We start from the raw sequence: 24,863 nt of genomic DNA, 5'->3' as shown, positions 1-24,863 counted from the left end.
TTTTTTTCTTTTCTCAGCCTCTTCTCTAATATTTTCCTTTGGGGACTCATTGAATTTATTGCCTGGCCTATCCCAGTGGTCACTTGGCTCGTGTAATGGCATTTTATGTAAATTTCACTGCAAAGTTACTGATTTTCAGACCTGATTTTCAGCACTTGCACAAGCAATATGACAGTGACATCTTGGATGATACAGTTATGTGATACAGAAATTTTTAAATGTTTAAGTAGCAATGAATATTAAAATAACAGCACAAAAGGGATCAAAACCCCTTGCAGAAATTCTGGTGCATGCAGACCTGAGGGTGACCCACAGCCCTCTGACAGGGAAAGCAGGGTATTTCCATTAAGCAGCTGAAGTGACACTGTCGGCTGGCAATAGTGTGAACACAGGATGCAATTCATACAGGCCCCCTGCTTTGAAATTGTGAGAATTTTTATTTTATTGAAGTATAGTTGGTTTACAATGCTGTGCCGATCTCTGCTGTACAAAAACGTGACTCAGTTTTACACGTATAGACATTCTTTTTAAATATTCTTTTCCATTATGGTTTATCCCAAGAGATTGGATATAGTTCCGTGCTGTACAGTAGGGCCTTGTTGTTGATCCATTCCAAAGGTAATCAGTTGTGTGAATTTGTTTTTAATTTGAGGAATTTATAGCTTTTTTTAATTTCAAATTTGAGTAACCAGTTGAGACCTTGTTATTACTTCCAGGTCACGCTGTTTCAAATTCACATAGTTCAGATTTGCATTAAGTGCCACTGAACTGTGTACTAAGCATCTTTCCTTTAGCAGGAAGAATCGTAGACTAAAACTACCCAGAGGAAACCAGACAGATGGAAGCCTCATGTCTAGTCACAGACGCCAGCTTCGTGTAGATCAGTGGGTTTAGACATGTCTCATGGTTTTAAATGATTTATTCCCCAGTCCCTTCTGCCTAGCTCTGAAGTCTACTAACAAAAGAAATATTACCTTTATTATATGTTCTTTTGTCCTCCCCGTCTCCAGCTGACGAAATAAGCTTTCGTTTCTTGGTATAAATGCTAAGCTCCTACAGCAAAATGACCTAAAGGTGATGCGAGGCAGTTAGCACTCAGCAGCGTCCTGCTGTGGGTGCCCTCATATCGGGAGTCCTGAGACTCAGCTTTTAATTAAGACTTGGCTCTGCCATCAACAAGTGATATTTCTTGGGACAATTTGTCTGGGTTTCCATGTCTTCATAGTAATTGGTTTTGTGCATTTTTGTTAAAGTGATGGAATGACAAAGGCAACACAGGAGATGCATGACTGTGCTCTTTTAAGGAGAAATGTGGCTCGTGAGAAGGGGCTCTCACTTCATGAGCCCTCTCTTCTCCCCACTACAACCATAGTTCTCCCGAGTCCCCAGGTGGTGCTGAGGTTTCATGGGCCACGGAGAGCCCTTTGGGCCCTTCCCACCGCTTTTGCTAATGTTCTCATTACGAATGGCTACACACCACCGACTCCCAAGCTTCAGTCTGCACCTTCACCCAGCCCTTATGGGAAAGAAGAGGCTGTCTCGGAAGTGTTGTGCTCACCCTGACCTTAACTGCCCCACAGGTCTTGGACCAGCCCGTCCTTGGGCTCTTGGATAGAAGGGCCTCAGGTAGACACAGTATACATTTTTCTGACTAAAAGCACATGATTTGTTTCACAAGAGATTTGTGAATTTTCAAATAATCTGAAAAATATGACAATCAAATCATATTTAGTTAAGCCTCTAATTAATTGCCTTGACCAAAAAAGAACAAAATTACATTAAATTCATCTACCCAAGGAAATCAGAGTGGGACCCATGACCACTCACTTCTCCCTTATTAGTGAGAAACAAGAATCCTCTCCCCCGCCCCAACCAATCTCTATTTGTGATTTCACAGTCCAGCCCCATTTTTTTTTTTTTTCCCCCCCCGGTACATGGGCCTCTCACTGTTGTGGCCTCTCCCGTTGCGGAGCACAGGCTCCGGACGTGCAGGCTCAGCGGCCATGGCTCACGGGCCCAGCTGCTTCGCGGCATGTGGGATCTTCCCGGACCAGGGCACGAACCCGCGTCCCCTGCATCAGCAGGCGGACTCTCAACCACTGCGCCACCAGGGAAGCCCCAGCCCCATTTCTTCTTTCCAAAATCCTTTCATCTCTATGTAAAGGAAGACATTAATTTTCAGCCTCATGGAAAGATAAACAAAAGGAAGAATGCATCTTGTCCCAGTCTTTAGGAATTTCAATGTAAAAATGCATTCCATTTGTAGAACAAAGGCTTGTTATTTTCACCCCATCTTCAGGAATGGTGATTCCCAGAAAGGTCTGGAATTTAAACTTTTGGTTTCATGCTTGACATCTGGATGGGTTTGTTTATGTGTGACTGTTTCTCATCTGGGGAAGGTGGGAGTGGCGAGGGAAAGGCATTAAATACTCAACTCTTGCCTGCCCATCAGCACTGGCAGCAACTGGTGTCCATAAAGACAGTGGAAGATGAACTGTGACTCCAGCATCTGTGAACCAGGTCTCCCTGGAGCTGACGTGCAAGTGGGAGACAGGTAGATGGCGCCTTGCCTCTTCAGGCTGCAGTGGGGCAGAACAACTTCTTAGGGAAGGTAAACAGGCTTCCCAGGCATGAATATCATTCTACTCATTTTCTTCTGGAAACAGTGCTCCGAAAAAGGTTGATGAAGACGTCAAGATACCCAGTTATTTTAAAGCCATTTGGCAATTTTTTCTGTAGTCGTCCAAAAGGTCATTAGACTTGCCGACAGCCGATGTTGCATGCCAACTTGTTTGCAGAAGAACCCAGTTATCACACACAAAAACCCTCTGGTTGCAGATCAGTTTACTCGCCTGGCAGCTTTCAGAAAAGAGAAAGAAACAGATGTTCCTCATGCTCTGACTTCAACAGGCCTCCAACCAACCCTTCCAGCAGCAGAGACCTGATCTCAGCCCAGTGGGCACCTTTGAACCAAAGTCCTGCGTCCCCCCTGGCATCTGGTCCACCCCACCCCCTCTGCCCCCAGCCTCCCAGGCCCAGTCAGTGCTCAGAGGAGCCAGGTCTCTTCTAACTTGTTTTCCTTTTTTAAAACAGAGAAGTTATTTTTTTTTCTGGTTTTGAAAATAACCAAGAGCTGCAGTGCTAACTCTCAAGGTGAACTTGGCCTAAGGGAGGCGTAGTTGTGGACTCTGTGACCTGCCAGCTTGAGTGACAGGATGTTTACAGTCATCGGGAGACTCTGAGAATTGAAGGCCTCTGTAGATTTCTTGGTTTTTATGAATGTTTAAAAATACAGTGATTTTTAAAAGGGCCTCATTTAGGAATCATCTATCTCATGTTTTCTAATCTGTATATTTAAACTTCTATGTCATTTATCAATACAGTAGAGGCACTAATGATGAATAATTATGAGTGTGGAACTGTAAAAGTTCAGAATATGTAGTCATTTACAGAGGCAGCACAGCACAGTGGTCAAGGCACAGACTCTGGAGCCAGCCTGCATTTGAACCCTGGCTGTGTGACCTTGGACAACTGACAACCTCTCTGAGCCTCTTTTCCCTTTTGTAAAAAGCACATGAGAAAGATCCTTCTTCATGTGATTTTTGTGAGGATTAGAACAGTGGTGAATAGGTGAGAGCTAATGGTATTTACAGTGTTTTTGGAAGCACAAATTTGAATCCTGTGTGCCGTGGGATTGACATGCAATAGCTTATCCCCTGACCTGAGAGACAGGCTATTGCAGATCAGTGAGGAAAGAATGAATACATTAATAATGATGCTGGGACAGTTGGTGACCCCCACGGGAAGGCAATGAAAATAGAGCCCTGCTTCCCTACTTTCGTACACAAAAATCAATTATAGACAGAAATAAATTAAGGACTTAAACATGCAAGGTAAAACTTTAAATTTTTTAGAAGAAAACATAAGAGAATATCATTTTGTCCTTAGAGTAGGAGACTTTCTTTTAAAGACAGAAACAGGTGAAACTATTTTTGAAAGCTATTAATAAATTCAACTACATTAAAATTAAGCACTTCTGCTCATTAAGATACCATAAAACATTGAAAAGATAGGCACAACCTGGGAAAAGAGATTTGTAACATATTTAACTGACAAAAGATTCATGTCCAGAATAAAAGGGTGCCCATAAATCAAGAAGAAAAAAGCAAACAACCTAACAGAAAATTATCAAAAGATCTGAACAGGTATTTCACAGAAGAGAAGACAGGAAAGTTAATGAACATATGAAAGCACACTCAATACTGTTAGAAGACAAGACAATGCAAGTTAAAATCACAGTAAAAGGCTATTTCACACCTACCAAGTTGATAAAATACCAAGCATGGCTAGAGGGCAATGATCGGGGACTCAGATGCACTGGTAGTGGGAAGAGCGTGGGTGTAACCATTTTGTAACACAACTAGGTATTGGCAAGTAGAGTTGAAAACCCACAACCCTGCAGCCTAAGCCCACTCCTAAGAGTGGATCCCCAAATTTGCTGCATGTCACAATCACCTGGCATGCTTTTAGAAATCCTGTGCCCAGGCCGCACCCAGATTAATTTAAATAAGAATCTCTGGGGGTGAGACCAAGGCATGAGTATTCTTTAAAACAGCCAGATGTTTCCCATGTGCAGCCAAGCTCTCCAGCCAAGGGTACCTTCTGCCTATGACCTTCGGCTGCTCCTCAGAGGATGCAGAAGAGGAAGAGGCCCAGGTTTGATGAGACACCTGGAAGGCTACAAGCATGGTGAGCAAAGTCCCACACAAGCTTCCCTTCCACAGGCACTGCCTGCAGGAGAGGAGTCCTGTCCACTCTGGATTTCTACCTCTTGTGCCACATAAAAAGCCAAGTCCTCCAGCAGCCCATCTGGCCCAAGGCACAGCCGTGACCTCTTCCCCTACACCAATTGGGTAGCTGTGCTCCAACTGTACAGCTGAGGATGGGGCTTTCTGTGCTGTGGAGCTGAAGGCTGGGCAGGAGTGGTGGGACTCCCAGGAGGTGGACTTTAGTCAGAGGTCTCTCAATTGGGGGCTGCCAGTGGACTGTCGCTGATGTTCCCTTTTATGACATCCATATAGCTGTAGGGTGACTGCTCGAACGAGGCAGGCCTCCTCAGCAAATAAGAGCTTCCTCATGATTTTGTAGTAGTTGATATAAAAAATCGCGACTGAATTTGAAATCCAGTTGCATTATCAAGGGATTTTTCAACCTAACATTTGTCAATGAAAGAAAAGGAAGAGCTGTTTGATTCTTTAAGTATCCTTCTTCAATTGTTATTACATGGTTTTAACATTTTTATTCCTAACCTTGAGAGTAATGGCTTTTGTCCATGAAGACTATCAAAAATTTAAAGAGATCATCATTTAAAATCTTGATCAAAATTGCATGTAACTCTTTCATGCATAAAACCTGATTTTTTAGAAAAGTATGTTCAAGGAGGAAATCTCAAGTTTCTTTTTTTAAAAAAATTGAAAAGCGTCTATATAGAAGTGTTATACTTTTTCCTAACATAATTATGTAATATTAAAAAAATCACGTTCTTAACATAATTGTGAAACATAAAAATAGTTCTTTTTTCACCCGTACCTATAGAGATGCCCCCAAATCCCCTGCAGCTTACCCCAATATGCAGAACAAATACCATCTTTTTCGATGCACCATGACGGCTCGGGAAGCATAGCCTTAAAGAGAAATTTTCCATGAAAAGTATGTAAGAATGTATTTTATAGCAGCATTCTTTATAATAGTAAACAAACAGAAAACCACCCAAAAGATCGAAAACAGAATGGATAAATGGTGGCGGGCTCATTCAATGGAATAGGACACAGTAGGGGTATCAGTGAACTACAGCAACATGTCACCATGAAGCAATCTCAAAAGCTTTATATTAAGCAAGGGGAAAAAAGCAAGTCATAGAAGAAAATGTACAAAGCTCAAAAATAGGCAAAACCAAACAATAAATTTGGGTGAGAGAGGATTAGTGATTTTTTTAAGGGAAAATACAGCCATTCACTCATTCAAGTCCACACAAACCTTGACACTTGCTGTTTTTTCTGCCTGGAATACTTTCCCCAGAGAGTGATTTGTTTTTTCCAAAATAAGGCACTACCTTATCTGTGAGGTCTTCCCAGATCAGCTGATAGAAAATTGTACAAGAGAAGGTGCAGCGCGGGGGCGTGCGCACACACAAACACACACACACATCCATCCAGACATACCCCTGCTCACACCACACAAGGATACGCATTGTGTGCACACTCCATGCCCACCTTACTTGACTTCATAGGATTCAACACCTGGCATATAGATTTATTTGTTTACTGTCTGTCCTTCCCACCCAAGGGAGCAGAAACTTATTTTGTTCACTACTATCTCTCCAGCACCTAGAACGGTGGTTGGCACATACTAGGAATTCAATAAAAATCATTAGATACAAATGGGGATTTACTTAGCAGTTACTTTATTCAGACTACCAAATTCTAGTGCAGGTACAAGATTTAAAGTCACCAACTTGGGTATGTAAAAATGAAACTATTTCGCACTAATTGCATTTTATTTGTTCTCAGCCCCCACTTTTCCCTGGTTGAGAGAATCTAGAGCTTTCCATTTCGAGGTAAACCTTTTTTTTCTGGATTTTTCCTCTGGCTGTCCTTTGGATAAATGGTCAGTATAACATTTTACCCCACTCCGCATCCCTCTGCCTGGAGGTGAGCTTAGTTCCTGGGGCATGGAAGTTTACAGTGCAGTGTGAGGGGCCGGTCTTCTCCTCCATATGGGCCCATCACAGGCTGACATCTATGACAGTGTTCTTGTCCTGCTGGGTCTTTGTTCACAGGCATATCTGACCCCACTGCAGCCAAACTGCTGAAATAACAGAGTCGAAGCTTTCCTGTCTGCCTTGAGCATCCTCCTCTACCAATGAATCTCACTTGACTGAATATCCCTGAAGATGTGAAACAAGCTCTTCCATCATACTCAATTCTTCCCCAATCTCTAAAAACTCAAAAAAAAATTTCTACCCAAATCTTGGCTCTGGCTCTATTACCAGAAGTTTTCAAAAATGGTTTTGCAAGTTTAAATAATGCTTTATTTACGTAATCCTTTGGGAAATCTGCAGAGGTATTTTTTTCTTTCCAACAGATGTTCACTACCTGCAACTCCCCCCTTTTTTTTTCTTAAAGCACATTCTCTGCATTCAAAGACCTTATTCTTTTTTTATTATTATTAATTAATTTATTTATTTTTGCTGTGTTGTGTCTTCGTTTCTGTGCGAGGGCTTTCTCTAGTTGTGGCAAGCAGGGACCACTCTTCATTGCGGTGCGCAGGCCTCTCACTATCGCGGCCTCTCTTGTTGCGGAGCACAGGCTCCAGACGCGCAGGCTCAGTACTTGTGGCTCACGGGCCTAGTTGCTCCGCGGCATGTGGGATCCTCCCAGACCAGGGCTCGAACCCGTGTCCCCTGCATTAGCAGGCAGATTCTCAACCACTGCGCCACCAGGGAAGCCAGCCCCTTTTTGTTTTTAATGTAGCAATTTTTGATGGAAATATTTTTACTGGATATTTCACACCTTCCAAATTTATTCAATGTACAATCCAGAAGATAATGACCTGATTTTCAAAAGAAGGTCATGTCTTCAAGAATATTAATTATTATCCCATGCTATTCAGTAGCTCTGGGAGCTGTCATGGGTGAGAGAAATGGGCAGGGTAGCTTGGCTTTCACTACATCCTGGCGCATCTGCTCTTCTTTCTTCCATCAGCTACTCTCAAGGGCGCTAGCCTGTCAGTCAGAAGTGATGCTCATCACTCTTTCTGTCTATAGCAGGTTGGCCTTGCTTCTCCAGGTGTGGTCCTTGGACCAGCAGCATTAGCATCACCTAGGAGCTTTTAGAATCTTGGGCCCCTTCCCAGACCCACTGAAGCAGAGTCTGCATTTTATCAGGAACCCAAGGTGATTCTGAGTTCGTTAAAGTTGGGGAAGCACTGCTCCAAATTCAGCCCTGCCCTCACTCCCAGGACATGTCAATTCTCAGGCTGAGGCCTGAGCTGCCTCTCCCCGCCACACACATGCAATCATGATTTAGATGACCTGTGGACTCACACTGGATCAACATTACTAGACAGAGAACAATTTCCAGTATAAGATGAGCTAGGACAATTGTCCCTAACCCAGAGTTTGGACTGACCTTGGGACAATAACTCAGGGAAGCAGCTAATAGGAAAAAGAACGTGGTGCAAAAAGCAGTCTGAGACACTTCTATGTACATAAACCCCAGCAGCCGTATTGCGATGGCAAATCATTGCAATCGTGGTTACAAACACACACACACACTTTGTCCAGCACATCCCCCAGGTTGTACTTTTGTGACTTATTTTTATCTACAAACATCTATTATGAGTTGATTTCACCTGAACTACAATTTTCCCTGGGTTAGTAAGATGAGTGTGGACTGGAAAAGATGGGGGCAGATAGCGTGAGATTAGTTGAGCTCTTCTCACCCCTGTGTGGATCCTATAACTACAGGTCAGGAGAAAGTATTCTGGAGCTAGACTGCCTGGGTTCAAGACCTTGCCCTGCTTGTGTCACTGAATAGTACAGTACAAGTTATTTCAACTCTCTGCCTCAGTTTCCTCATTTAAAATATAGAGATGATCATAATTGCTCACCTCTCTGGGTGAGTGTAAGAATTATATAAATTAACACACAGAAAGTGTTCAGAACCATAACTGATACATAGTAAGTACTCAATAAATCATTGTTGTTATCTCTAAACCCAAATAGAAGGCGTTAAGCTACTTTTATTTCCTCCTTAAGCCATTTTTAGCTGTGAGACCTTGATTCAATTTACTTACCGTCTCTGAGCCTCAGTTTCCTCATCAATAAAAAGAGGATAAGCATAGTACTTACCTCACAGTGGAGCAAAAGTAAAATGAGAAGACTTGTAAAGAAGCACTAGCAGAGTACCTGGCACATTCAGGCTCTGAGCAAATCTTAGCTGCTTTCTCTCCTTTGCCATGAAAACAAATAGTCAATACAACTAAATAAGATGTGTTTTTGTTTTTTTGTTGCGGTACGCGGGCCTCTCACTGCTGTGGCCTCTTCCATTGCAGAGCACAGGCTCTGGACGCGCAGGCTCAGTGGCCATGGCTCATGGGCCCAGCCACTCCGCGGCATGTGGGATCTTCCTGGATCGGGGCACGAACCCGTGTCCCCTGCATCGTCAGGTGGACTCTCAACCACTGCGCCACCAGGGAAGCCCCAAGATGTGTTATTTTACATGCAATTCACATTAAAGATACCAGTGCCAGGAAAATTCTATTTACACAGCTCAAATTCTCCTTCAATGATGCCATCCCTCACCCACTCCCTCAGGGACCCCGTGACTCTCTATTCTGACCTGTCCTAAAGCACTTAGCCCACTGGGTCATGGCACATCTGCTTGTACGTACATGTCCTGAACTAGGCTGTGCACTGCTTAGGGGTAGGTGTCATATTTTATTCATATCCACATCCCAATACCCCAGGCAGGGCCATCCACAGAGCAGACAACATTTGTGGCATGGATGGGGGCATGCATTGGTGGGTGGGTGGGAAGGTAAGTGGATGGAGGAAAGCCTAGGGCAGCTCCAAGGCTCTTTTGCAACAGAAAGATGTAGAGGCCCGTGTGGCCCCTGTTGTTTCACAGCTGTGTTGGATGACTTGAGCCGTACATGACTTGGTAAAGAGTGCATGACTCTATTACATTGTGAATAATGAACTCTTTCCAGCTAGGTGCATACACGGACAAAAAATAGCAACAAGTTCTTACAGTTCAGGTAGTTTCAGCTCTGTAGCTGAAGAGTACATATGTATTAGGGTTGTTCAGAGTTTATGCAGACCCTTTAGGATGGCGTCCTAAGTCCTCTCTCATCTGGCCCCAACCTCCCTTCCCAGGCTTCCTTCTCCTCTATCTCTTCACTGCCTGCTGAGAACTGGTCAGTCCAAGAACACTTTACGGATATCCCATCATAATCAACTGCCCCCTCTCTGCACACCCTCGGAAAACTACTGTGTTTTTTGTCTTTGCAACGTTATTTGTCCATTTTATAGATAAGGAAACTGAGGATTAGAGAGATTAATTTGCCCAAGCTCACAGAGTTAGTAAGTAGAAGCATCAGGATGTGAACCTGGGCTATCTAACTCCAGAGGAAATGTTCTTGAACACCATGCAAAGAGCAGGGATGTTTACTTATTTTAGCAAATATGTCAATAGTACTCTGAAAAAAGGTGCTGATGTGCTGAACTGGCATCAGCCATTATAAAAAAGAATGAGTAATTGACACAAATCATAGCTCTTGGTTACTTCAGTGACTAATCTCTTTATTCAGATTACTATCATGACATATACATAAATATATATACATCAACATATTAACTGTCAATTTCAAATTTATAATCTGTGTTTCCCTGGGCCAGAATAAAGGCTGGAGTTCAGAGCAGGGTCAAATTAACAGTAATTATTATTCTTTTATGATCTTTATTTGCCTCTTGCTCTTATAGGACTTACAACCTACTGCCAAGCTTCTCCAGAATCTGTTTATTGTAGGGAACTCCTTGGAATATCACATACATTAAGGCCCTGCTGGTTACTAACATATCTTATGGACCTTCTCTCCATCTGTGTTCTGACACCTTGGATGAGGCTCGCTAATGCCACCTCTGCTATTGTGAGTAAGACAGCACCATATTTTCTCCATTTCACCAAAACCATCTTACAGTCCAAGTATAAAGCAAGAGAACGCCTGTCTCCTTTTATATTTCCCTTAGGACCCTAAACTCAAAACTAGTCTTCGATTGCCCTGGTATCCACAAGATTTTAACAAAACCATCTCTTTCTATTTTGACAAGACACACCTCTATCCTATGCAACCATTCCTTTGGCCCTGCCAAGGACCAACAGGGCACCCTCCCCTAGGGAAACCTTTTGAGGAGGTGGTAGAGTCTGCCCTTGGGTTTGCTACAGCAGAATGCCCAGGAATCCAACTGGCCCTAAGGTCCATGCTCAAGCTGCCAGTGCCTGGCCTTCACAGCCTCCAGGCTCTGTGTTCATTTTTCTAGTCAGGCCATGGTATAAACTGAATTGGTGACCCTACCCACCCATCCCAATTCATACATCGACGCCCTAGCCCCCAGTGTGACTGGCCTTTACAGAGATAATTAAGGTTAAATGAGGTCATAAGGGTGGGGCCCTAATCCCATAGTACTGGTGTTCTTAAAAGAAGAGGAAGAGACAGATGCCAGGGAGCTAGCTCCCTCCCTCTCTGCACGTGCACAGGGGGAAGGCTAAGTGAGGACACAGTGAGAAGGTGGGAAGAGAGGTTTCACCACAAACCAACCAACAGCACCTTGATCTTGGACACCCAGCCTCCAGAACTTCAAGAAAATAGATTTCTGTTGTTTAAGCCACCCGGTCTGTGGTATATTGTGATGACAGCCCTAGCAGACTAATATAGACCATAATGGTCCAAACAGGTCCACTCAACAACTAATAGGAATCGCAATGCAGTAAAATTCCCCACACGCTTTTTCAGGGAAAGACATTTCTGGGACACCTTTTGCCCCAGTGATTATTCCTCACCCACTGCTTTCTGTGTTTCAAGGAGAAGCTTCCCTTCCTGCTGACTTTAAGCACCCTGTGGAATAAAGATCATCTACAGGAAAGGCATCATCTAATCTCAGCCACAGAGACTCCCTGAGGGATCAAGGGACACAGCCAGAGAGAATTTCACTCTCTGGGCATCTCTGCTCCTATGCAAAGAGGGGCTTATGCAGAAAGGATTTACCCACATAACAAAATTGCCATAAGGTAACTGCTAATGACATGGCTGCCGCTCCATGCAGAGCACCTGCCGCCACCTGACACAGCATAAAGCTCCACATTTTGGCAGCACTTCTTTGTCTAACACAAATGATCTTATTTTCACAAGCAGCTGGAACTGCCAAAAGCCCCAGTGAACAAACACAGTCTGGCAGATGCCACGATGGGGCTGAGAATATGAGTTCCTGGGATGGGAACTGGCAGGTTTACACACTTCCCCAGGTCCCAGCAGGCAGAGCACAGGCGACAGACACACACTGACCTGCATGTTAACGTCCCCAAAGTGCAGAGAACAGGACATGGGAGACGCAGGGGTGAAATTGGTATGAAAGTGCTTTAAGGTGAAACGAAATGCTTCTCACCGCTTTAACCACTGAGGATATTTTCAGATTATTCAAAGGCAAAGGCAGCCTATAACAAGGTACAGGCACATAAAATATGTTTTTAACTGGAAAAGCAATCCAGGGCTGTCTAAATGCTTCATATGACAGAAATATTTACATTTACATAGAAGGAAGAAAAATGGTTAATTGGATTCTTTTGAATGAAGGACCATTAAAGTGTATTTTCACAATAATTGGTAGCTTCTTGCCCAGGGACACTTACAGCTATAGGAGTCCCTCAGGAATGTGGGAAATCACCCCTTCTCTGGTGGCAGCCTCTTGGATACATCCTCTACACTGCCACCGTGCCCCCCAGAGAGCTTTATAAAATGCACAACTCTTCACATCCTCCCGAGGGTTGCTCTTTTTTGCCCTCAAAGTTATAGCTACAGTCGGGCTTCCCTGGTGGCGCAGTGGTTGAGAGTCCGCCTGCCGATGCAGGGGATGCGGGTTCGTGCCCTGGTCCAGGAAGATCCCACATGCCGCGGAGCGGCTGGGCCCATGAGCCATGGCTGCTGAGCCTGCGCGTCTGGAGCCTGTGCTCCGCAACGGGAGACGCCACAACAGTGAGAGGCCCGCGTACCGCAAAAAAAAAAGTTATAGCTACAGTCATCAGCATGGTCCAGGCATGAGTCCCTTCATGATGGCCTTTGCCTACCCCTCTGCCATCATCTCCTGCCCTCAGACATCACCCCACACAATAAAGATCCCAAACTACTCACTCTCACGCTGTCTTCATCTCCATAACTTTGCATATACTCTTTCATCCTCTACTCTGCTGAGTGAATTATGACCCATTCTTCAACATATGGGTCAAATTTACCCTTCTTTTCAAAGCTTCCCTGATGCTTCTAGGCAGTATTACATGCTCCTTCCCTTACATCCCCAGAATACTCGAGGAGTCCCTTTGACATGAGGTTTAATATTCCATTTTGTTAGGATGTCTTGATACATATTGAGATGATGGGCCCAGGTGGTAGGTACCATTGTTATTTTTCTTTGAGTCTCTTTAGTATCTCTAGGGCCAAGCATATTTAGCTGTTTGCCTAGAAAAATCTTTTGCCATTAAAATATGTGGAAACAGACAAACAAATGAAAAACACAAGGTGATTCATAAAATATCTTGAAGCATATGGAAAAGATAATGTTCCCTAAAAATGTAGAAAAGTATACAACAAAACAACAAAAGAGGAAAGGAGGGAGGAAGGAAGGGAAGGAGGGAGGAAGGAAGGGAAGAAGGAAAAAAAGAGCAAAGAAAATTATAGAGGACATTAGCTTGATGTCTTCAAAAAGACATGGAGGGCATGACCTCCAGGAAACAGGATCAGGGAACCACAAGAACGGAAGAGGTTGTGATGAAAGAGACGTGACAGGAACTTGTGGAACTGGGGAAAAGAAAAAGCAAAAAGCAAGGAATTACAAAAGCAAAACCAAGACTAAATTAGAGCCATAAAAACCTCTTTCTTATTGTTCAGCTGTGTTTCTCCAGCTGGCACATCGGCCCTGGCTTCTTCCTCCTGCCCAGTCTAAGCTACAGGAGTCCCTGCAGGTCTCCTGACTTAGCCCCACCCCTGCTAGGAATCTCTGTTATCTGGAAGAATCGCAGCTGAGGTAGAGCGTGATAAGAAGAGCATTTAATTAGCCTTCTTGGGTAGGTAATCAGCTGCATCTTGGTCACTGGATGCTGAAAAGTTGAAGAAGGTAAGTTATCAAAGAGAGAGAAAAGAAAAACAAAAATTAAAAGAGTAGTAAAAATAAGAACAGAGACAAAGATTTGTTATCTTTACAAAATATGCATTTTGTGTTTTAAAGATAAGTTATGAGTCTGACTCCAAAAGTATAGGCCACAAAAGCAAAAGTAAACAAACTGCACCATATCAAACCAAAAATCTTCTGTACAGTAAAGGAAATCATCAACAAAATGAAGGGGCAACCTACTGAATGGGAGAAAATATTTGCAAATCATAGATGTGATAAGGAGTTAATATCGGAAATATATAAAGAACTCTCATAATTCAATAGCAAAACAAAATCAATTAAGAAATAAGCAGAGGATCTAAATAGACATTTTTCCAAAGGAGACATACAAATGGCCAACAAGTACTGAGAAGATGCTCAGTACCTCTAACCATCAGGGAAATGCAAATTAAAACCATAGTGAGATATCACCTGACACCTGTTAGAATGGCTATCATCAAAAGGACAAGAAATAACAAGGGTAGGCAAGGATGTGGGGCAAAGGGAACACTTGTGCACTGTTGTTGGGAATGTAAATTGATGCAGCAACTATGGAAAACAGCATGGAGTTTCCTCAAAAAATTAAAAATGGAACTACCGTATGATCTCACAATTCCACTTCTGGCTATTTATTGAAAGAAAATCAAAACACTAATTCAAAAAGGTATCTGGACTCCCATGTTCTCTGCAGCATTATTTATAATAGCCAAGATATGGAAACAATCTAAGTGTCCATCAATGGATATATGGATAAAGAAGATATGGTGCATAGATAGATAGATAGATAGATAGATAGATAGATAGATAGATAGATATAGATAGATAGATAGATAGATAGATAGATGATAGATAGATATAGATAGATACTACTCAGCCATAAAAAGGAATGAAATCTTAGGAAATCTTGCCTCTTGAGAAAACATGGATGGACATTGAGGGTAAAATGCTAAGTGAAATATGGAACACGGAGAAAGACAAATATTGTATGATCTCACTTATATGTGAAATACTTTTAAAAAAACAAACAAGCTCATAGATAAAGAGAACAGATTGGTGGTTACCAGAGGTAGAGGGTGAGTGAAATGGGTGAAGAAGGTCAAAAAGTGTAAACTTCCAGTTATAAAATAAAGAAGTCCCAGAGAATGTAATGTATAGCACAGTGAGTACAGATAATAATACTGTATTGCATATTTGCAAGTTGCTAAGAGAGTAGATCTTAAAAGTTCCCATCACAGGAAAAAAATTTTTTGTAACTATGTATGAGGATAGAAGTTAACTATACTTGTTATTGCGATCATTTCGTAATCTATAAATATATCATATCGTTACGTCATACACATGAAACTAATATAATGCTATATGGCAATTATGCCTCAATACATTTTTTTAAAATAAAGGTAGGTTATATTTTTATGACAAACATCAGAAAATACCCCAAAAACAAATATTCAAAAGAAGTAAAAACTATCCTCAGATTATCACTAACATTGTAATCTATATTTTTCCAAAAATTACAGTGTTCATACTCTCATACACATACCCTATATCAATTCTGTAAGTTCCTGTTGAAGATATTCTGTTAGACCAAATAAATCTCGGTGCTATTGAAAGATAAACCCAGAAATCTGCATGTTAAAATGATAAAAGTGTATTGCTTTCTCAGATCACAGACCATCGCTGACAACAGAGAGATTCTGCTTTTCACTCCAGGGCTCCTTCCAGCTTGTGATGCCAGGATCTCGGAGGCAACATCTGTGATATGTCTCCAAGGTCACTATGGAAGGGGAAGAGGGCAAAGTGAGCTTCTGTGGGGACAGGCCTGCAGAAGGTGTGCATCACTTCTGCTCACATTCCATTGACTCCATTGACTGAAAGGGATGAGGATCTAAGATTTAGCTTTGTGCCCAACATAACAGGAGACACACAGAGGTTGGGGAGCATTAGCAGTCTTTGGGTTGTGTAGTGGTTTTAAAAGAAGCCCACAAGTTGTCTGACGCTCCTCCCTTCAAAAGGTAGAGCCTGGGCTTCCCTGGTGGCGCAGTGGTTGAGAGTCCGCCTGCCGATGCAGGGGACACGGGTTCGTGCCCCGGTGTGGGAGGATCCCACATGCCGCGGAGCGGCTGGGCCCGTGAACCATGGCCACTGAGCCTGCGCGTCCGGAGCCTGTTGCTCCGCAACGGGAGAGGCCACAACAGTGAGAGGCCCGCGTACCGCAAAAAAAAAAAAGGTAGAGCCTAATTCCCCTACCCCTGAGTGTGGGCTCAAGTTCTAACGAATGCATATGATGATGTGTGACTTCTAAGACTGGGTCATAAAAGGCATTGTAGGGCTTCCCTGGTGGCGCAGTGGTTGAGAGTCCGCCTGCCAATGCAGGGGACGCGGGTTCGTGCCCCGGTCCGGGAAGATCCCACATGCCGCAGAGCGGCTGGGCCCGTGAGCCATGGCCGCTGAGCCTGTGCGTCCAGAGCCTGTGCTCTGCAACGGGAGAGGCCATAACAGCGAGAGGTCCACGTACCACAAAAAAAAAAAAAAAAAAAAAGGCATTGTAGCTTCTTCCTTGCTTACTCGGTCTTTTCTCTTGAATCATTTACTCTGAGCAAATGCCAGCTGCCATGTCAGGAGGACACTCAAATGGTCCTATAGAGAGGTTAGGGTGATACAGAATTTAAGACTCCTGCCCATAGCCAGCAATAAATCAAGCCAGACTTCCTCCTAACAGCCACAGAGAGGGCCATCTTGGAATTCATCTTCTAGCCCCAGTCCAGCCTTCAGACGACGGCAGCCCCAGCCCACAACATGACTGCAACCTCATGAGAGGGCCCCACCAGAAACACCCAGTAAAGCTGCTTGGATTCTGACCCCAAAAAACTGTGAGACAAACAATGTTTACTGTTTTAAGTCATTATGTTTTGGGTAATTTATTATGTAGCAATAGATAATCAGTGCAGCATGGATCCACACACATAGCATAAGACAAAGCAAAGTTATCTCTTTTTCACTAAGTGAGACTTTGGGACCAGACCCAATATGGAACCTTTAATGGAGACTCCGTGACTCTCTTGCTTACACTTGGCAGCTATGAGACTTAGGGACGATGCTGAGAGAGACACTTCCTCTATGCATTTCCTTGAGGCCCAAACTCATAGTCTAGCCCTCTGATTATTGCCATTCAAATGGCCAGGTAAGGCCATTCCAAGGAAAACCGTGCCAAGTAAAAGCAAGGAAGAGGGAGGTGGAATCTGAATCTGATCAACAGGCCCATGGAGGTGGGAGGAGGGGACGAGGAAATAGCTTGTAAGAGGACACAGCCCCTCACCCTCTTCACAGAAGCAATCCCAGAAGAAAAGAGCAAATTTGCAGAAAAGGGAAAACTTTCCATTCTGACCTGGAATCCAAACTTCTTTCCTTGTCCCTCAAAATTCTCCACCTCCAAGTGCTCAGAGTTATTAAATATCTGTAATCAGATCCATTCATATTAGATTCCTCTGACCTGGGATGCAGTGGGGTTAATGCAAAGGAGCTTTATGCCTTCCCTGGAGGCCAAATGGTGTTATCTCCTGGCCTCCTAGGGCTATTGTTCTCTGCTTTTTACTAATAAAGGCTGGGGTCTGATTAATTCTATGACAGAATAACAGTTTCTAATAATAGCCTATCTTCTCAAGTTCATTTTCACTTAATAACATCATACTCTAGTACATAGAGTCACTCAAATGAATAATCAACCGAGTTTTTCACACTTACACCTTGCTAAAGTGGCTTTAATGGGCAGGGAATATTTAGCACAATAATTGTTTACATACAGCAACAAAAAATTGCATGAATTCGTTAATGTTTGTACTTTTTTTTCTAAATTAAAACTGTCCCCTTTTATTGAATTCTCACTAATTACTTTCATCTTGACAGATAGCTCATATTATGCTTTTGAATTATCAGCAAATTGATGAATTTGTGTAGCTTAAATGAAAGAAGTATTTCACCAGCAATAGCTATTTGACTATTGCCCAGCAGTCAATTTCATTCCTTGTTTAAAAGACTAACTTGCATGTTGGGCCCTTTTTTACATGTATGGATGGATGGATAGTAGAACAGGAGATAGATGGGTAGACAGACAGGGAGAGAGAGAAAAAGAGAAAGGGAGAGAGAGCCACCCGGGTATACAGAAATGGAAGGCAAGGCTGAACCACACAGGAGACAAAAAGTCATTACCACTTGATAGAAAGCACAACACACTGGAATCTGAGTCCTGGTTCTGTGCCCTGCTCCGGCACTTACAACTTTTTTGCCCAAAGCAAGTAACTGCAACCATTCTCAGGTCCATTTCCTCGACTGTGGTAGGGGATACCACTGCCCCCTGTCCTGCCTGTGGTGTTGAAATATTTGAGTAGGTGACAGTGCTCTAGAATGACAATCAACAGTGTAAGAGATCATAAAGATGGGGAGAAAACACCTCATGTGGCTGCCACCTTAATTCCTACCCCTCTATTTCCAAAATTGCTTGTGCTGTTCTAATGGGCACAGCGGAGGCTTCTTGTAAGGATTCCAGTGTTTGGTTCCTTTGAAACACCGCCTCTCAGGGACTATGGCCAAGTACCTAGAGGAGCAGCCAGGGAGTATTTGTATCAGCACCTTATCATACTCCAAACACTTTGTTCTTGCCTACCCCAAACCTTCACTTCCAGAATGGACCCAAACTCCTGCTAAAATAAAAATTAGCATAAAAGTGACTTTAATATCACTGAGCACACAATAACCAAGACCCAAACTGTGATTAGATGTTCTGCTCTGCTTGGCCCTAAACTAAAACCACCAAACAAACAAAACTGTTCCCTCTCTCTCTTCCCTCCTTGCTCCTGGAGGGTTGGAGTGACCTTTGATGACCTCTGCCCTCCCTCTAGGACTAAGAATTTTAATCATGGCATCCCGAAGCCTCACTCAAAGCCATCAAGTTCTCCTCATTTTACAAAGCCCGCCTTGAGCTGTCGAGACAAGCACACAGTTATACGGCCCCTGGGATGCCCCCACCCCCACCTCCCCAAACACAGGATTGTGCAAAAGAGCATGCTTTTTGCCCATCTTTTCCCCTCATATCCTCTGTTAACCTGTGACACAGTATTTTGGTCGAAGCGTCAATGAATGAATCACAAATGGTGAGAGAGAGTTTCCATTTCACAAATAGTTTTCAGTGTGGGTGGTACCTTACCTTAGTAGATTTGTCAACTGCTTTTTCAAGCTCGGGAATCATGGAAACCTTTGCAGCACTGCATAGAGCTCAAGAAAAATTAGCCGAGAAACCATTAATGTGATATAAAAATGCACATGTGCCCTGGGCCAAGGGAGGCGAAGGCAGACGTGTAATGCTAATAAGATGATTCACAGGCACTTCTGGGTCCTCTAAGGATGCCCAGGACCCAGAAATAGTTGTATCATCTTTGCAGCCGTTTGAATCAACAAAATACATTTTTCATTGGCCATGAAACAACAACAAAAATGCTCAGAGATAATCTCCAACATCTATTAATCCAGTCTGAATTTTAGGGGAGCCAGGGAGGGATTCTATGGAAACGTGGGTTTTTATCACCTCTAGGCAACTGAATGAACACGCTCATCACTTTAAGACGCTTTTCCACAAGCCCACAAGTGCCATCCTCTCTGCCAGGAAAACCTAAGCATCCATGCTCACTCGTCCCCTCTAGATCTTCACTCTTATGCCTCCCTCAGTGGCCACCAGAAAATACATTTATTGGAAGCCACATCAAAACCAGATGGCTCGTCATGGATTTGGGGAGCCTGGCTTCAGCCCACTGTTGCCGTGACTTTCATGACTTTTTATCAGCATTGCCACCACTGCCACCCCAGATGATTAATTAAGAGAAACCAGATCTATTACTATCGCACCAAGTGGTGGATCCAAATAATTCTGAGAGCCCTAGATGGGTGAGTATGTCATAGTTTAGAATCAGGATAGGAGTGGGGTTTTGCTTATTTTCTTATTCTAAGGAAAAGCAAGCTCTCAGTTGCCGGCCTCCAGCCCAGATTCATGGTCAAAGACCTGGGCTTTGTGGCCTTAAGCTTTCTCCACCTCCACTCCTCCCTTCCAAACTACATGATGCAGACTCTGCTGATGTCCGTGGAAGATGCTGTGATGTACAGCCCAGATCTCCCTTCAGGAATGAAGGGCTCATTTTCCTGGCTGTTCAGTGGGCAGCTGGCCAACAGCGCTTAGCTCTGAGCCCTCTCGGGGAATTGCCTTGGCTGAAGGGAGCCACCTTGCCCAGGGCAGCCCTCATCCAATGACTGGTCCACAGGGGGATATAAAGACCCTTCCCCTTTGCCCCAACTCTGAAGAGCCATCCTTCCTTCAAAGCTCCCTGAGGGGTCAGCTGCACCTTCCTTAGAACTGCATCACAGCCAAACAAACTTCTCCCTCTGCCCACGCCTGCTTTCTTCCATCCCCTGCAGGTGTTGATCCCAAGAAAACTTCCTATAATATTTCTTGCATACTAATCTCTTATCCCAGAGTCTACTTCCTGGAATCCAACCTGTGGCTATCCCCATGTCCCTTGGCCCACCTCCATTTTGACTTAAGCTGAGGCTGAGAATCTGGTGACTGACAGCATCCAACCTCGAGCACCTGCATTTCTTGGCATCTCTGCCTGGGGCTTTCTTAGCAAAATGGTACAACTGGGGAGTGTGGAAGTTAACACCCCTGGAAGGACCCAGGATAAACGCCCACCTTCCCATATTTGGGTGTCGCAGTTCTGAGGCATATTCCACAGTTTCTCCAGAGTCCCTGGGATCTGAGTCTCCACTCAGATGGCCCCCAGCCACCTCACCTGTGGACACATTGTTGGCTTTCTCCTTCTTTGTCTCACTGCTTCACTCCCTGCTTCTCTTCCCGGGATCACCTCCCAATAAGCCACTAGCACCCAGGTTCCTGCCTCAGAGTCCACCTCTGGGTGAGATGTGCTTATTTCTTTCCCTTTCTAAGCTGGAAACTCATCTTCCTGGGGGCAGAACCAAGGGGGCACTTGCAGGAAGGGGGCCATGAGTCACGATGAGTGTGAGTGTCAGGACAGCTGTGGAAGATGCTAAGGACACAAACTAGATCCTCCACAATGCCTGGCTAGTGTCGACGTATTTTATGATAAAATTTATTAAGAGAAGGTAGGCTTAGATGTCACCCTTCCCCCATCTTCCTGTGTGGGAACTCCCCAGGTGCTCCAGAGACTGGATGACAACAATGACTGTCGCTTACCAAGCCCTGTGCCGATTCAGGGAGGAGCATTGGGCAGGATCTCACTCATCCTTCGAGGTCGATAAAATCATTGACTCAGTTATGAAAACTGAGACTGAGAATGGTGAGTGATTTCCATGGTCTCACCATTAATCAACTAAGAGCCAGGATTCAAATCCAGAGCAGATCACTTCAAACTGCTAATTCCTAATCAGGGTGTAAGAGGTCACTGAAATATGCATGTGCCCAGTCAGGCGAATGCTGGGCAGCTTGGGGTCAGTGATTTGAAGAGGAGAAATGAAATGGTCTTTGTGTATTTCAGGGATACCTACGAGAGCATGCAGGAAAAGGGCTAACAGGGTCCGGAAAGCTCTAAAAGCAAAAATATACTGAGGAGGGTAGAGAATGAGAAAAGAGATAAAATAACCACATCATCTTCCAGGTCAGCAGGGAACCCTTGAGAAATGAGCTTGGTGACAGTCCGAGCAGGCTGAATATGATCTGTCCTGAGGAGGGCCTCTGGTTTCGATAGTGTGCCCCCAGATGTCACTTTTCAACCAATATTTATTGAGCGCTCTTGAACTGGAGACGTGGAAATAAGCAGAAAAGGCAAGTGCCCGGCCCCCAGAAAGCGAATCTACTAGTCAGGGGAAACTGACGAGAAATAAATAAATTGATATATTATAGATGTCCGAGAGTAATAAGAGCTATGAACAAATTAAAGTCGGGGTGTGTTCACAGTTGATAATGGCAGGGGCAATCTTAGATGAGGCAGCAGAGAGGCCTCTGGGGAAGGTCACATTGAGGGAGATAGACGAACGGGAGGCAAAGCATCCAGGGGAGGGAGCAGCAGGTACCAGGGCCCTGTGCAGGGCTGGGGAGCAGCAAGCAGGCCAGCGTTGGGGTGCAGAGGAAGCAAGGGAGACGTCAGTGAGAGAGGAGGCGAACCGAACGGAGACATTTTCTTGTGGCCAATGACATCCAGGCCTGGGAAAGTTTAAAGCTCTCCCCCAAGTTCCTGTGGGCCTAGCACTCCCCACGTCCTGCTGCTCCAGCCCCTTCATCATCCTCCTTTACTGTGTTGGGTTCATCTGGTGACAACCAAGAGTTAACCTATCACTTCTTTTTTTTTTTTTTTTTTTTTTTGCGGTACGCGGGCCTCTCACTGTTGTGGCCTCTCCCGTTGCGGAGCACAGGCTCCGTACGCGCAGGCTCAGCGGCCATGGCTCACGGGCCTAGCCGCTCCTCGGCATGTGGGATCTTCCCAGACCGGGGCACGAACCCGTGTCCCCTGCATCGGCAGGCGGACTCTCAACCACTGCGCCACCAGGGAAGCCCTATCACAGTTGTTTTATAAGAAACTAACCACAACAAGCAGTTTCTGGATGTTCCATGTATTAAGATCCAGGGTATGCGAGGGAAGGCTCGCTTAACCCAGCCCAGTCCATCGGTCCTCTCTCTCCCCCTATTTCTGCTCCAAGTGGAAATCTTAAAAGCATTTCTTCACCAAGGTAGATCTTCCCTAAGAGGAATCCTCCAACAACCACTGAGAGAATAAAATGTTCTCGATCTCGTTAGAACCCCGCCCCCCGCCCGGTCAGGCGTGTGGTAACAGCGCTGGAACCCAGGGGCTGGGCAGCAGGACGGAAGTGGCATCGGTGTGCAACCAACAGAGTCGGCTTGCACGCAGAGCCGCGTGGTGTGTGCATTTTTCGTCTAGAGAAAAATTAGGTCAGCTATAAATGGAGAGGACATGAGCACCGTGAAGCCTGCAGATCTCTGCTGGGTTTCCTAGGGGATGATCTACGGTACGGAGCTGTGGAGGTGTGCTTGGAATACGGGGCTCAAGTCGGGCATTAAACAGAAAGCTCAGCTTGCTTTCGGATAAATACACACACCGCTTTAATGTTAAGCCTGGGGAAGGTGTGTATTTAGTGGGGTGTTTTATTTTTCTTTCGTGATAATCTAGATTAGGTAGTAAGATGAAAGATGGATTTCAGAAAATAGATAGGCCACGCATAAATAGTCCCCAGCCTATGATATCTTTGTGACACAACTCTTTTTCACTCCCTCTCCACCCCTTCACCCTTCCACCTTGGGGGTGCAGATATAATTACAGTTGCCATTTATTGCACTCCTAATATATGTGCAGGCATTATCTTTAATTCTTCTAAAACAAGATAGTTAGTACTACTTCTGTTTTACAGATGCAGAAACCAAGGCTCACGGGGGGTTGCTCCAGGCCACATGACTAAAACAGAGAAGTGCCTAAGTCCTTCTGAACTGATTTCCCATTGCCTCCAAAAGAAAAAGTCTTTGGCCTTTTCTTGATTCTGAGAGGAACCGATCTCTCTGTTCTCTGAGAGTGGCTTTTGCAAGATCAATCCTGGGACGAAGCCCTCGATTGAGCTTATTCCTTGGCAAAGCCAAGGTGGTTCAGGTCACCAACGGGTACTGAACATTTGCCATGGGAGGTTCAGAACAGGAAGAGCAGAGGGTGCAGGGCAAATGGGATCATGGAGGTGTCCAAAAAACAAGGGATGGAGTCCCTCCTTCCCAAATTTCCAACGAAATTTTAAACATGCCTACTTGGTGACTTTACCAAGCTGTCAGAAGAATCCAGGAGCAGGAAAGATGCATGTCTCTCCCTGTATACCTCCTTACTCCTCTCTTTCCCATCTTCATGGCTTACCCTGTGGCTGGCTGAATATTATTCTGTCCCATATCTTCCTTGTTTTGCTGTCAGGAGGATCCAATACGATAAGGTGTATGCCAGTACTTTGTAAACTCCACTAAATTACTAGAAAAGCACCATTCTCGGTGTGGTATTAAGCCTGGTGGAGGCCATCCACGTGCTTGTTTCAGTGTCCTCACAGGGTGTTGCACCTCAGTTACAGCCATTATCCTCACCAGCACCAGCAGCAAGAAATATTCATCGACCTCTTCTGTTATGCCAACCTCTACGCTGAGCGCAAATGTAATTCTATCTAACCTTTCAAAACATTCTGCAAGGTAGGTATTATCACCTCCATTTTACAGAAGAGGATGTTAGGAATTTCGTCCCTAAATAAGATGCTTTGGGTGAATTAGGTATATTGCTTTCTGGAACCATGTATTTGAATGTTGCATGAAGTAACTTTCTTGGTTAAACTATATACTTCAAGGAGTTAGAAGAAAAGCAGTAAGGACAAGTGCTCTTAGGGAAAACAAGTGTTTAACAGGGACCCCTTAACTCAGTCCACAAACCCATAAGTCACAGAAATATCCTACAAGCATCTCACGTCCTCTCATCACCATGAGCATAGACAATTCCAAGACAAGTTGCTCTGGGAAGGTCATTTGCAGCCAAGTCAGCCTTTGAGAGAAGGAGACAAGCTGTGACTTATGAATGCATCAGACCCAGACTGGGGATGACATGTCACCCCTGTTGTGTCAGACTCTACTTGGTCCCTCCCTGGGGCCTCATTTGCCTCTACTCTTTCCCTGTTTTCTACCCCTACTTCCTTCTGTGTCCTCCACAAATCTCATTACCAATCAACCCAATATTGGAACTTTGTGTTTAGAAAAGGCAATAACAATGATGGTCCCGTTTAGTCACGGAGCCAGGTACTGTTCTAAGCGATTTACATGTACCTGGTTGTCAGATCC

General features: G+C 44.3%; 1 protein-coding gene across 1 annotated transcript in view; it reads right to left on the bottom strand.

Annotated features, from left to right (window-relative positions):
- Window positions 1-2,020: 2,020 nt before the first annotated feature.
- Window positions 2,021-24,863, bottom strand: part of LOC112415722 (uncharacterized) — a 52,728-nt gene continuing 29,885 nt past the window's right edge. Inside the window, exons 4-5 of the mRNA XM_024768875.1 lie at window positions 5,624-5,684; window positions 2,021-2,859 (exon numbers count right to left, since the gene is read on the bottom strand). Of these exons, the coding sequence (XP_024624643.1) occupies window positions 2,706-2,859; window positions 5,624-5,684 (215 nt within the window). The 3' untranslated portion in view covers window positions 2,021-2,705. The remainder of the gene's footprint in view (window positions 2,860-5,623; window positions 5,685-24,863) is intronic.

The sequence above is a fragment of the Neophocaena asiaeorientalis genome, unplaced genomic scaffold (genome assembly GCF_003031525.2).
Source record: "Neophocaena asiaeorientalis asiaeorientalis breed wild unplaced genomic scaffold, Neophocaena_asiaeorientalis_V1.1 scaffold314, whole genome shotgun sequence".
NCBI lineage: Eukaryota > Metazoa > Chordata > Mammalia > Artiodactyla > Phocoenidae > Neophocaena > Neophocaena asiaeorientalis.
The sequence above is the reverse complement of the archived record's forward strand: the minus strand, read 5'-3'. Positions and strand labels throughout refer to the sequence as shown.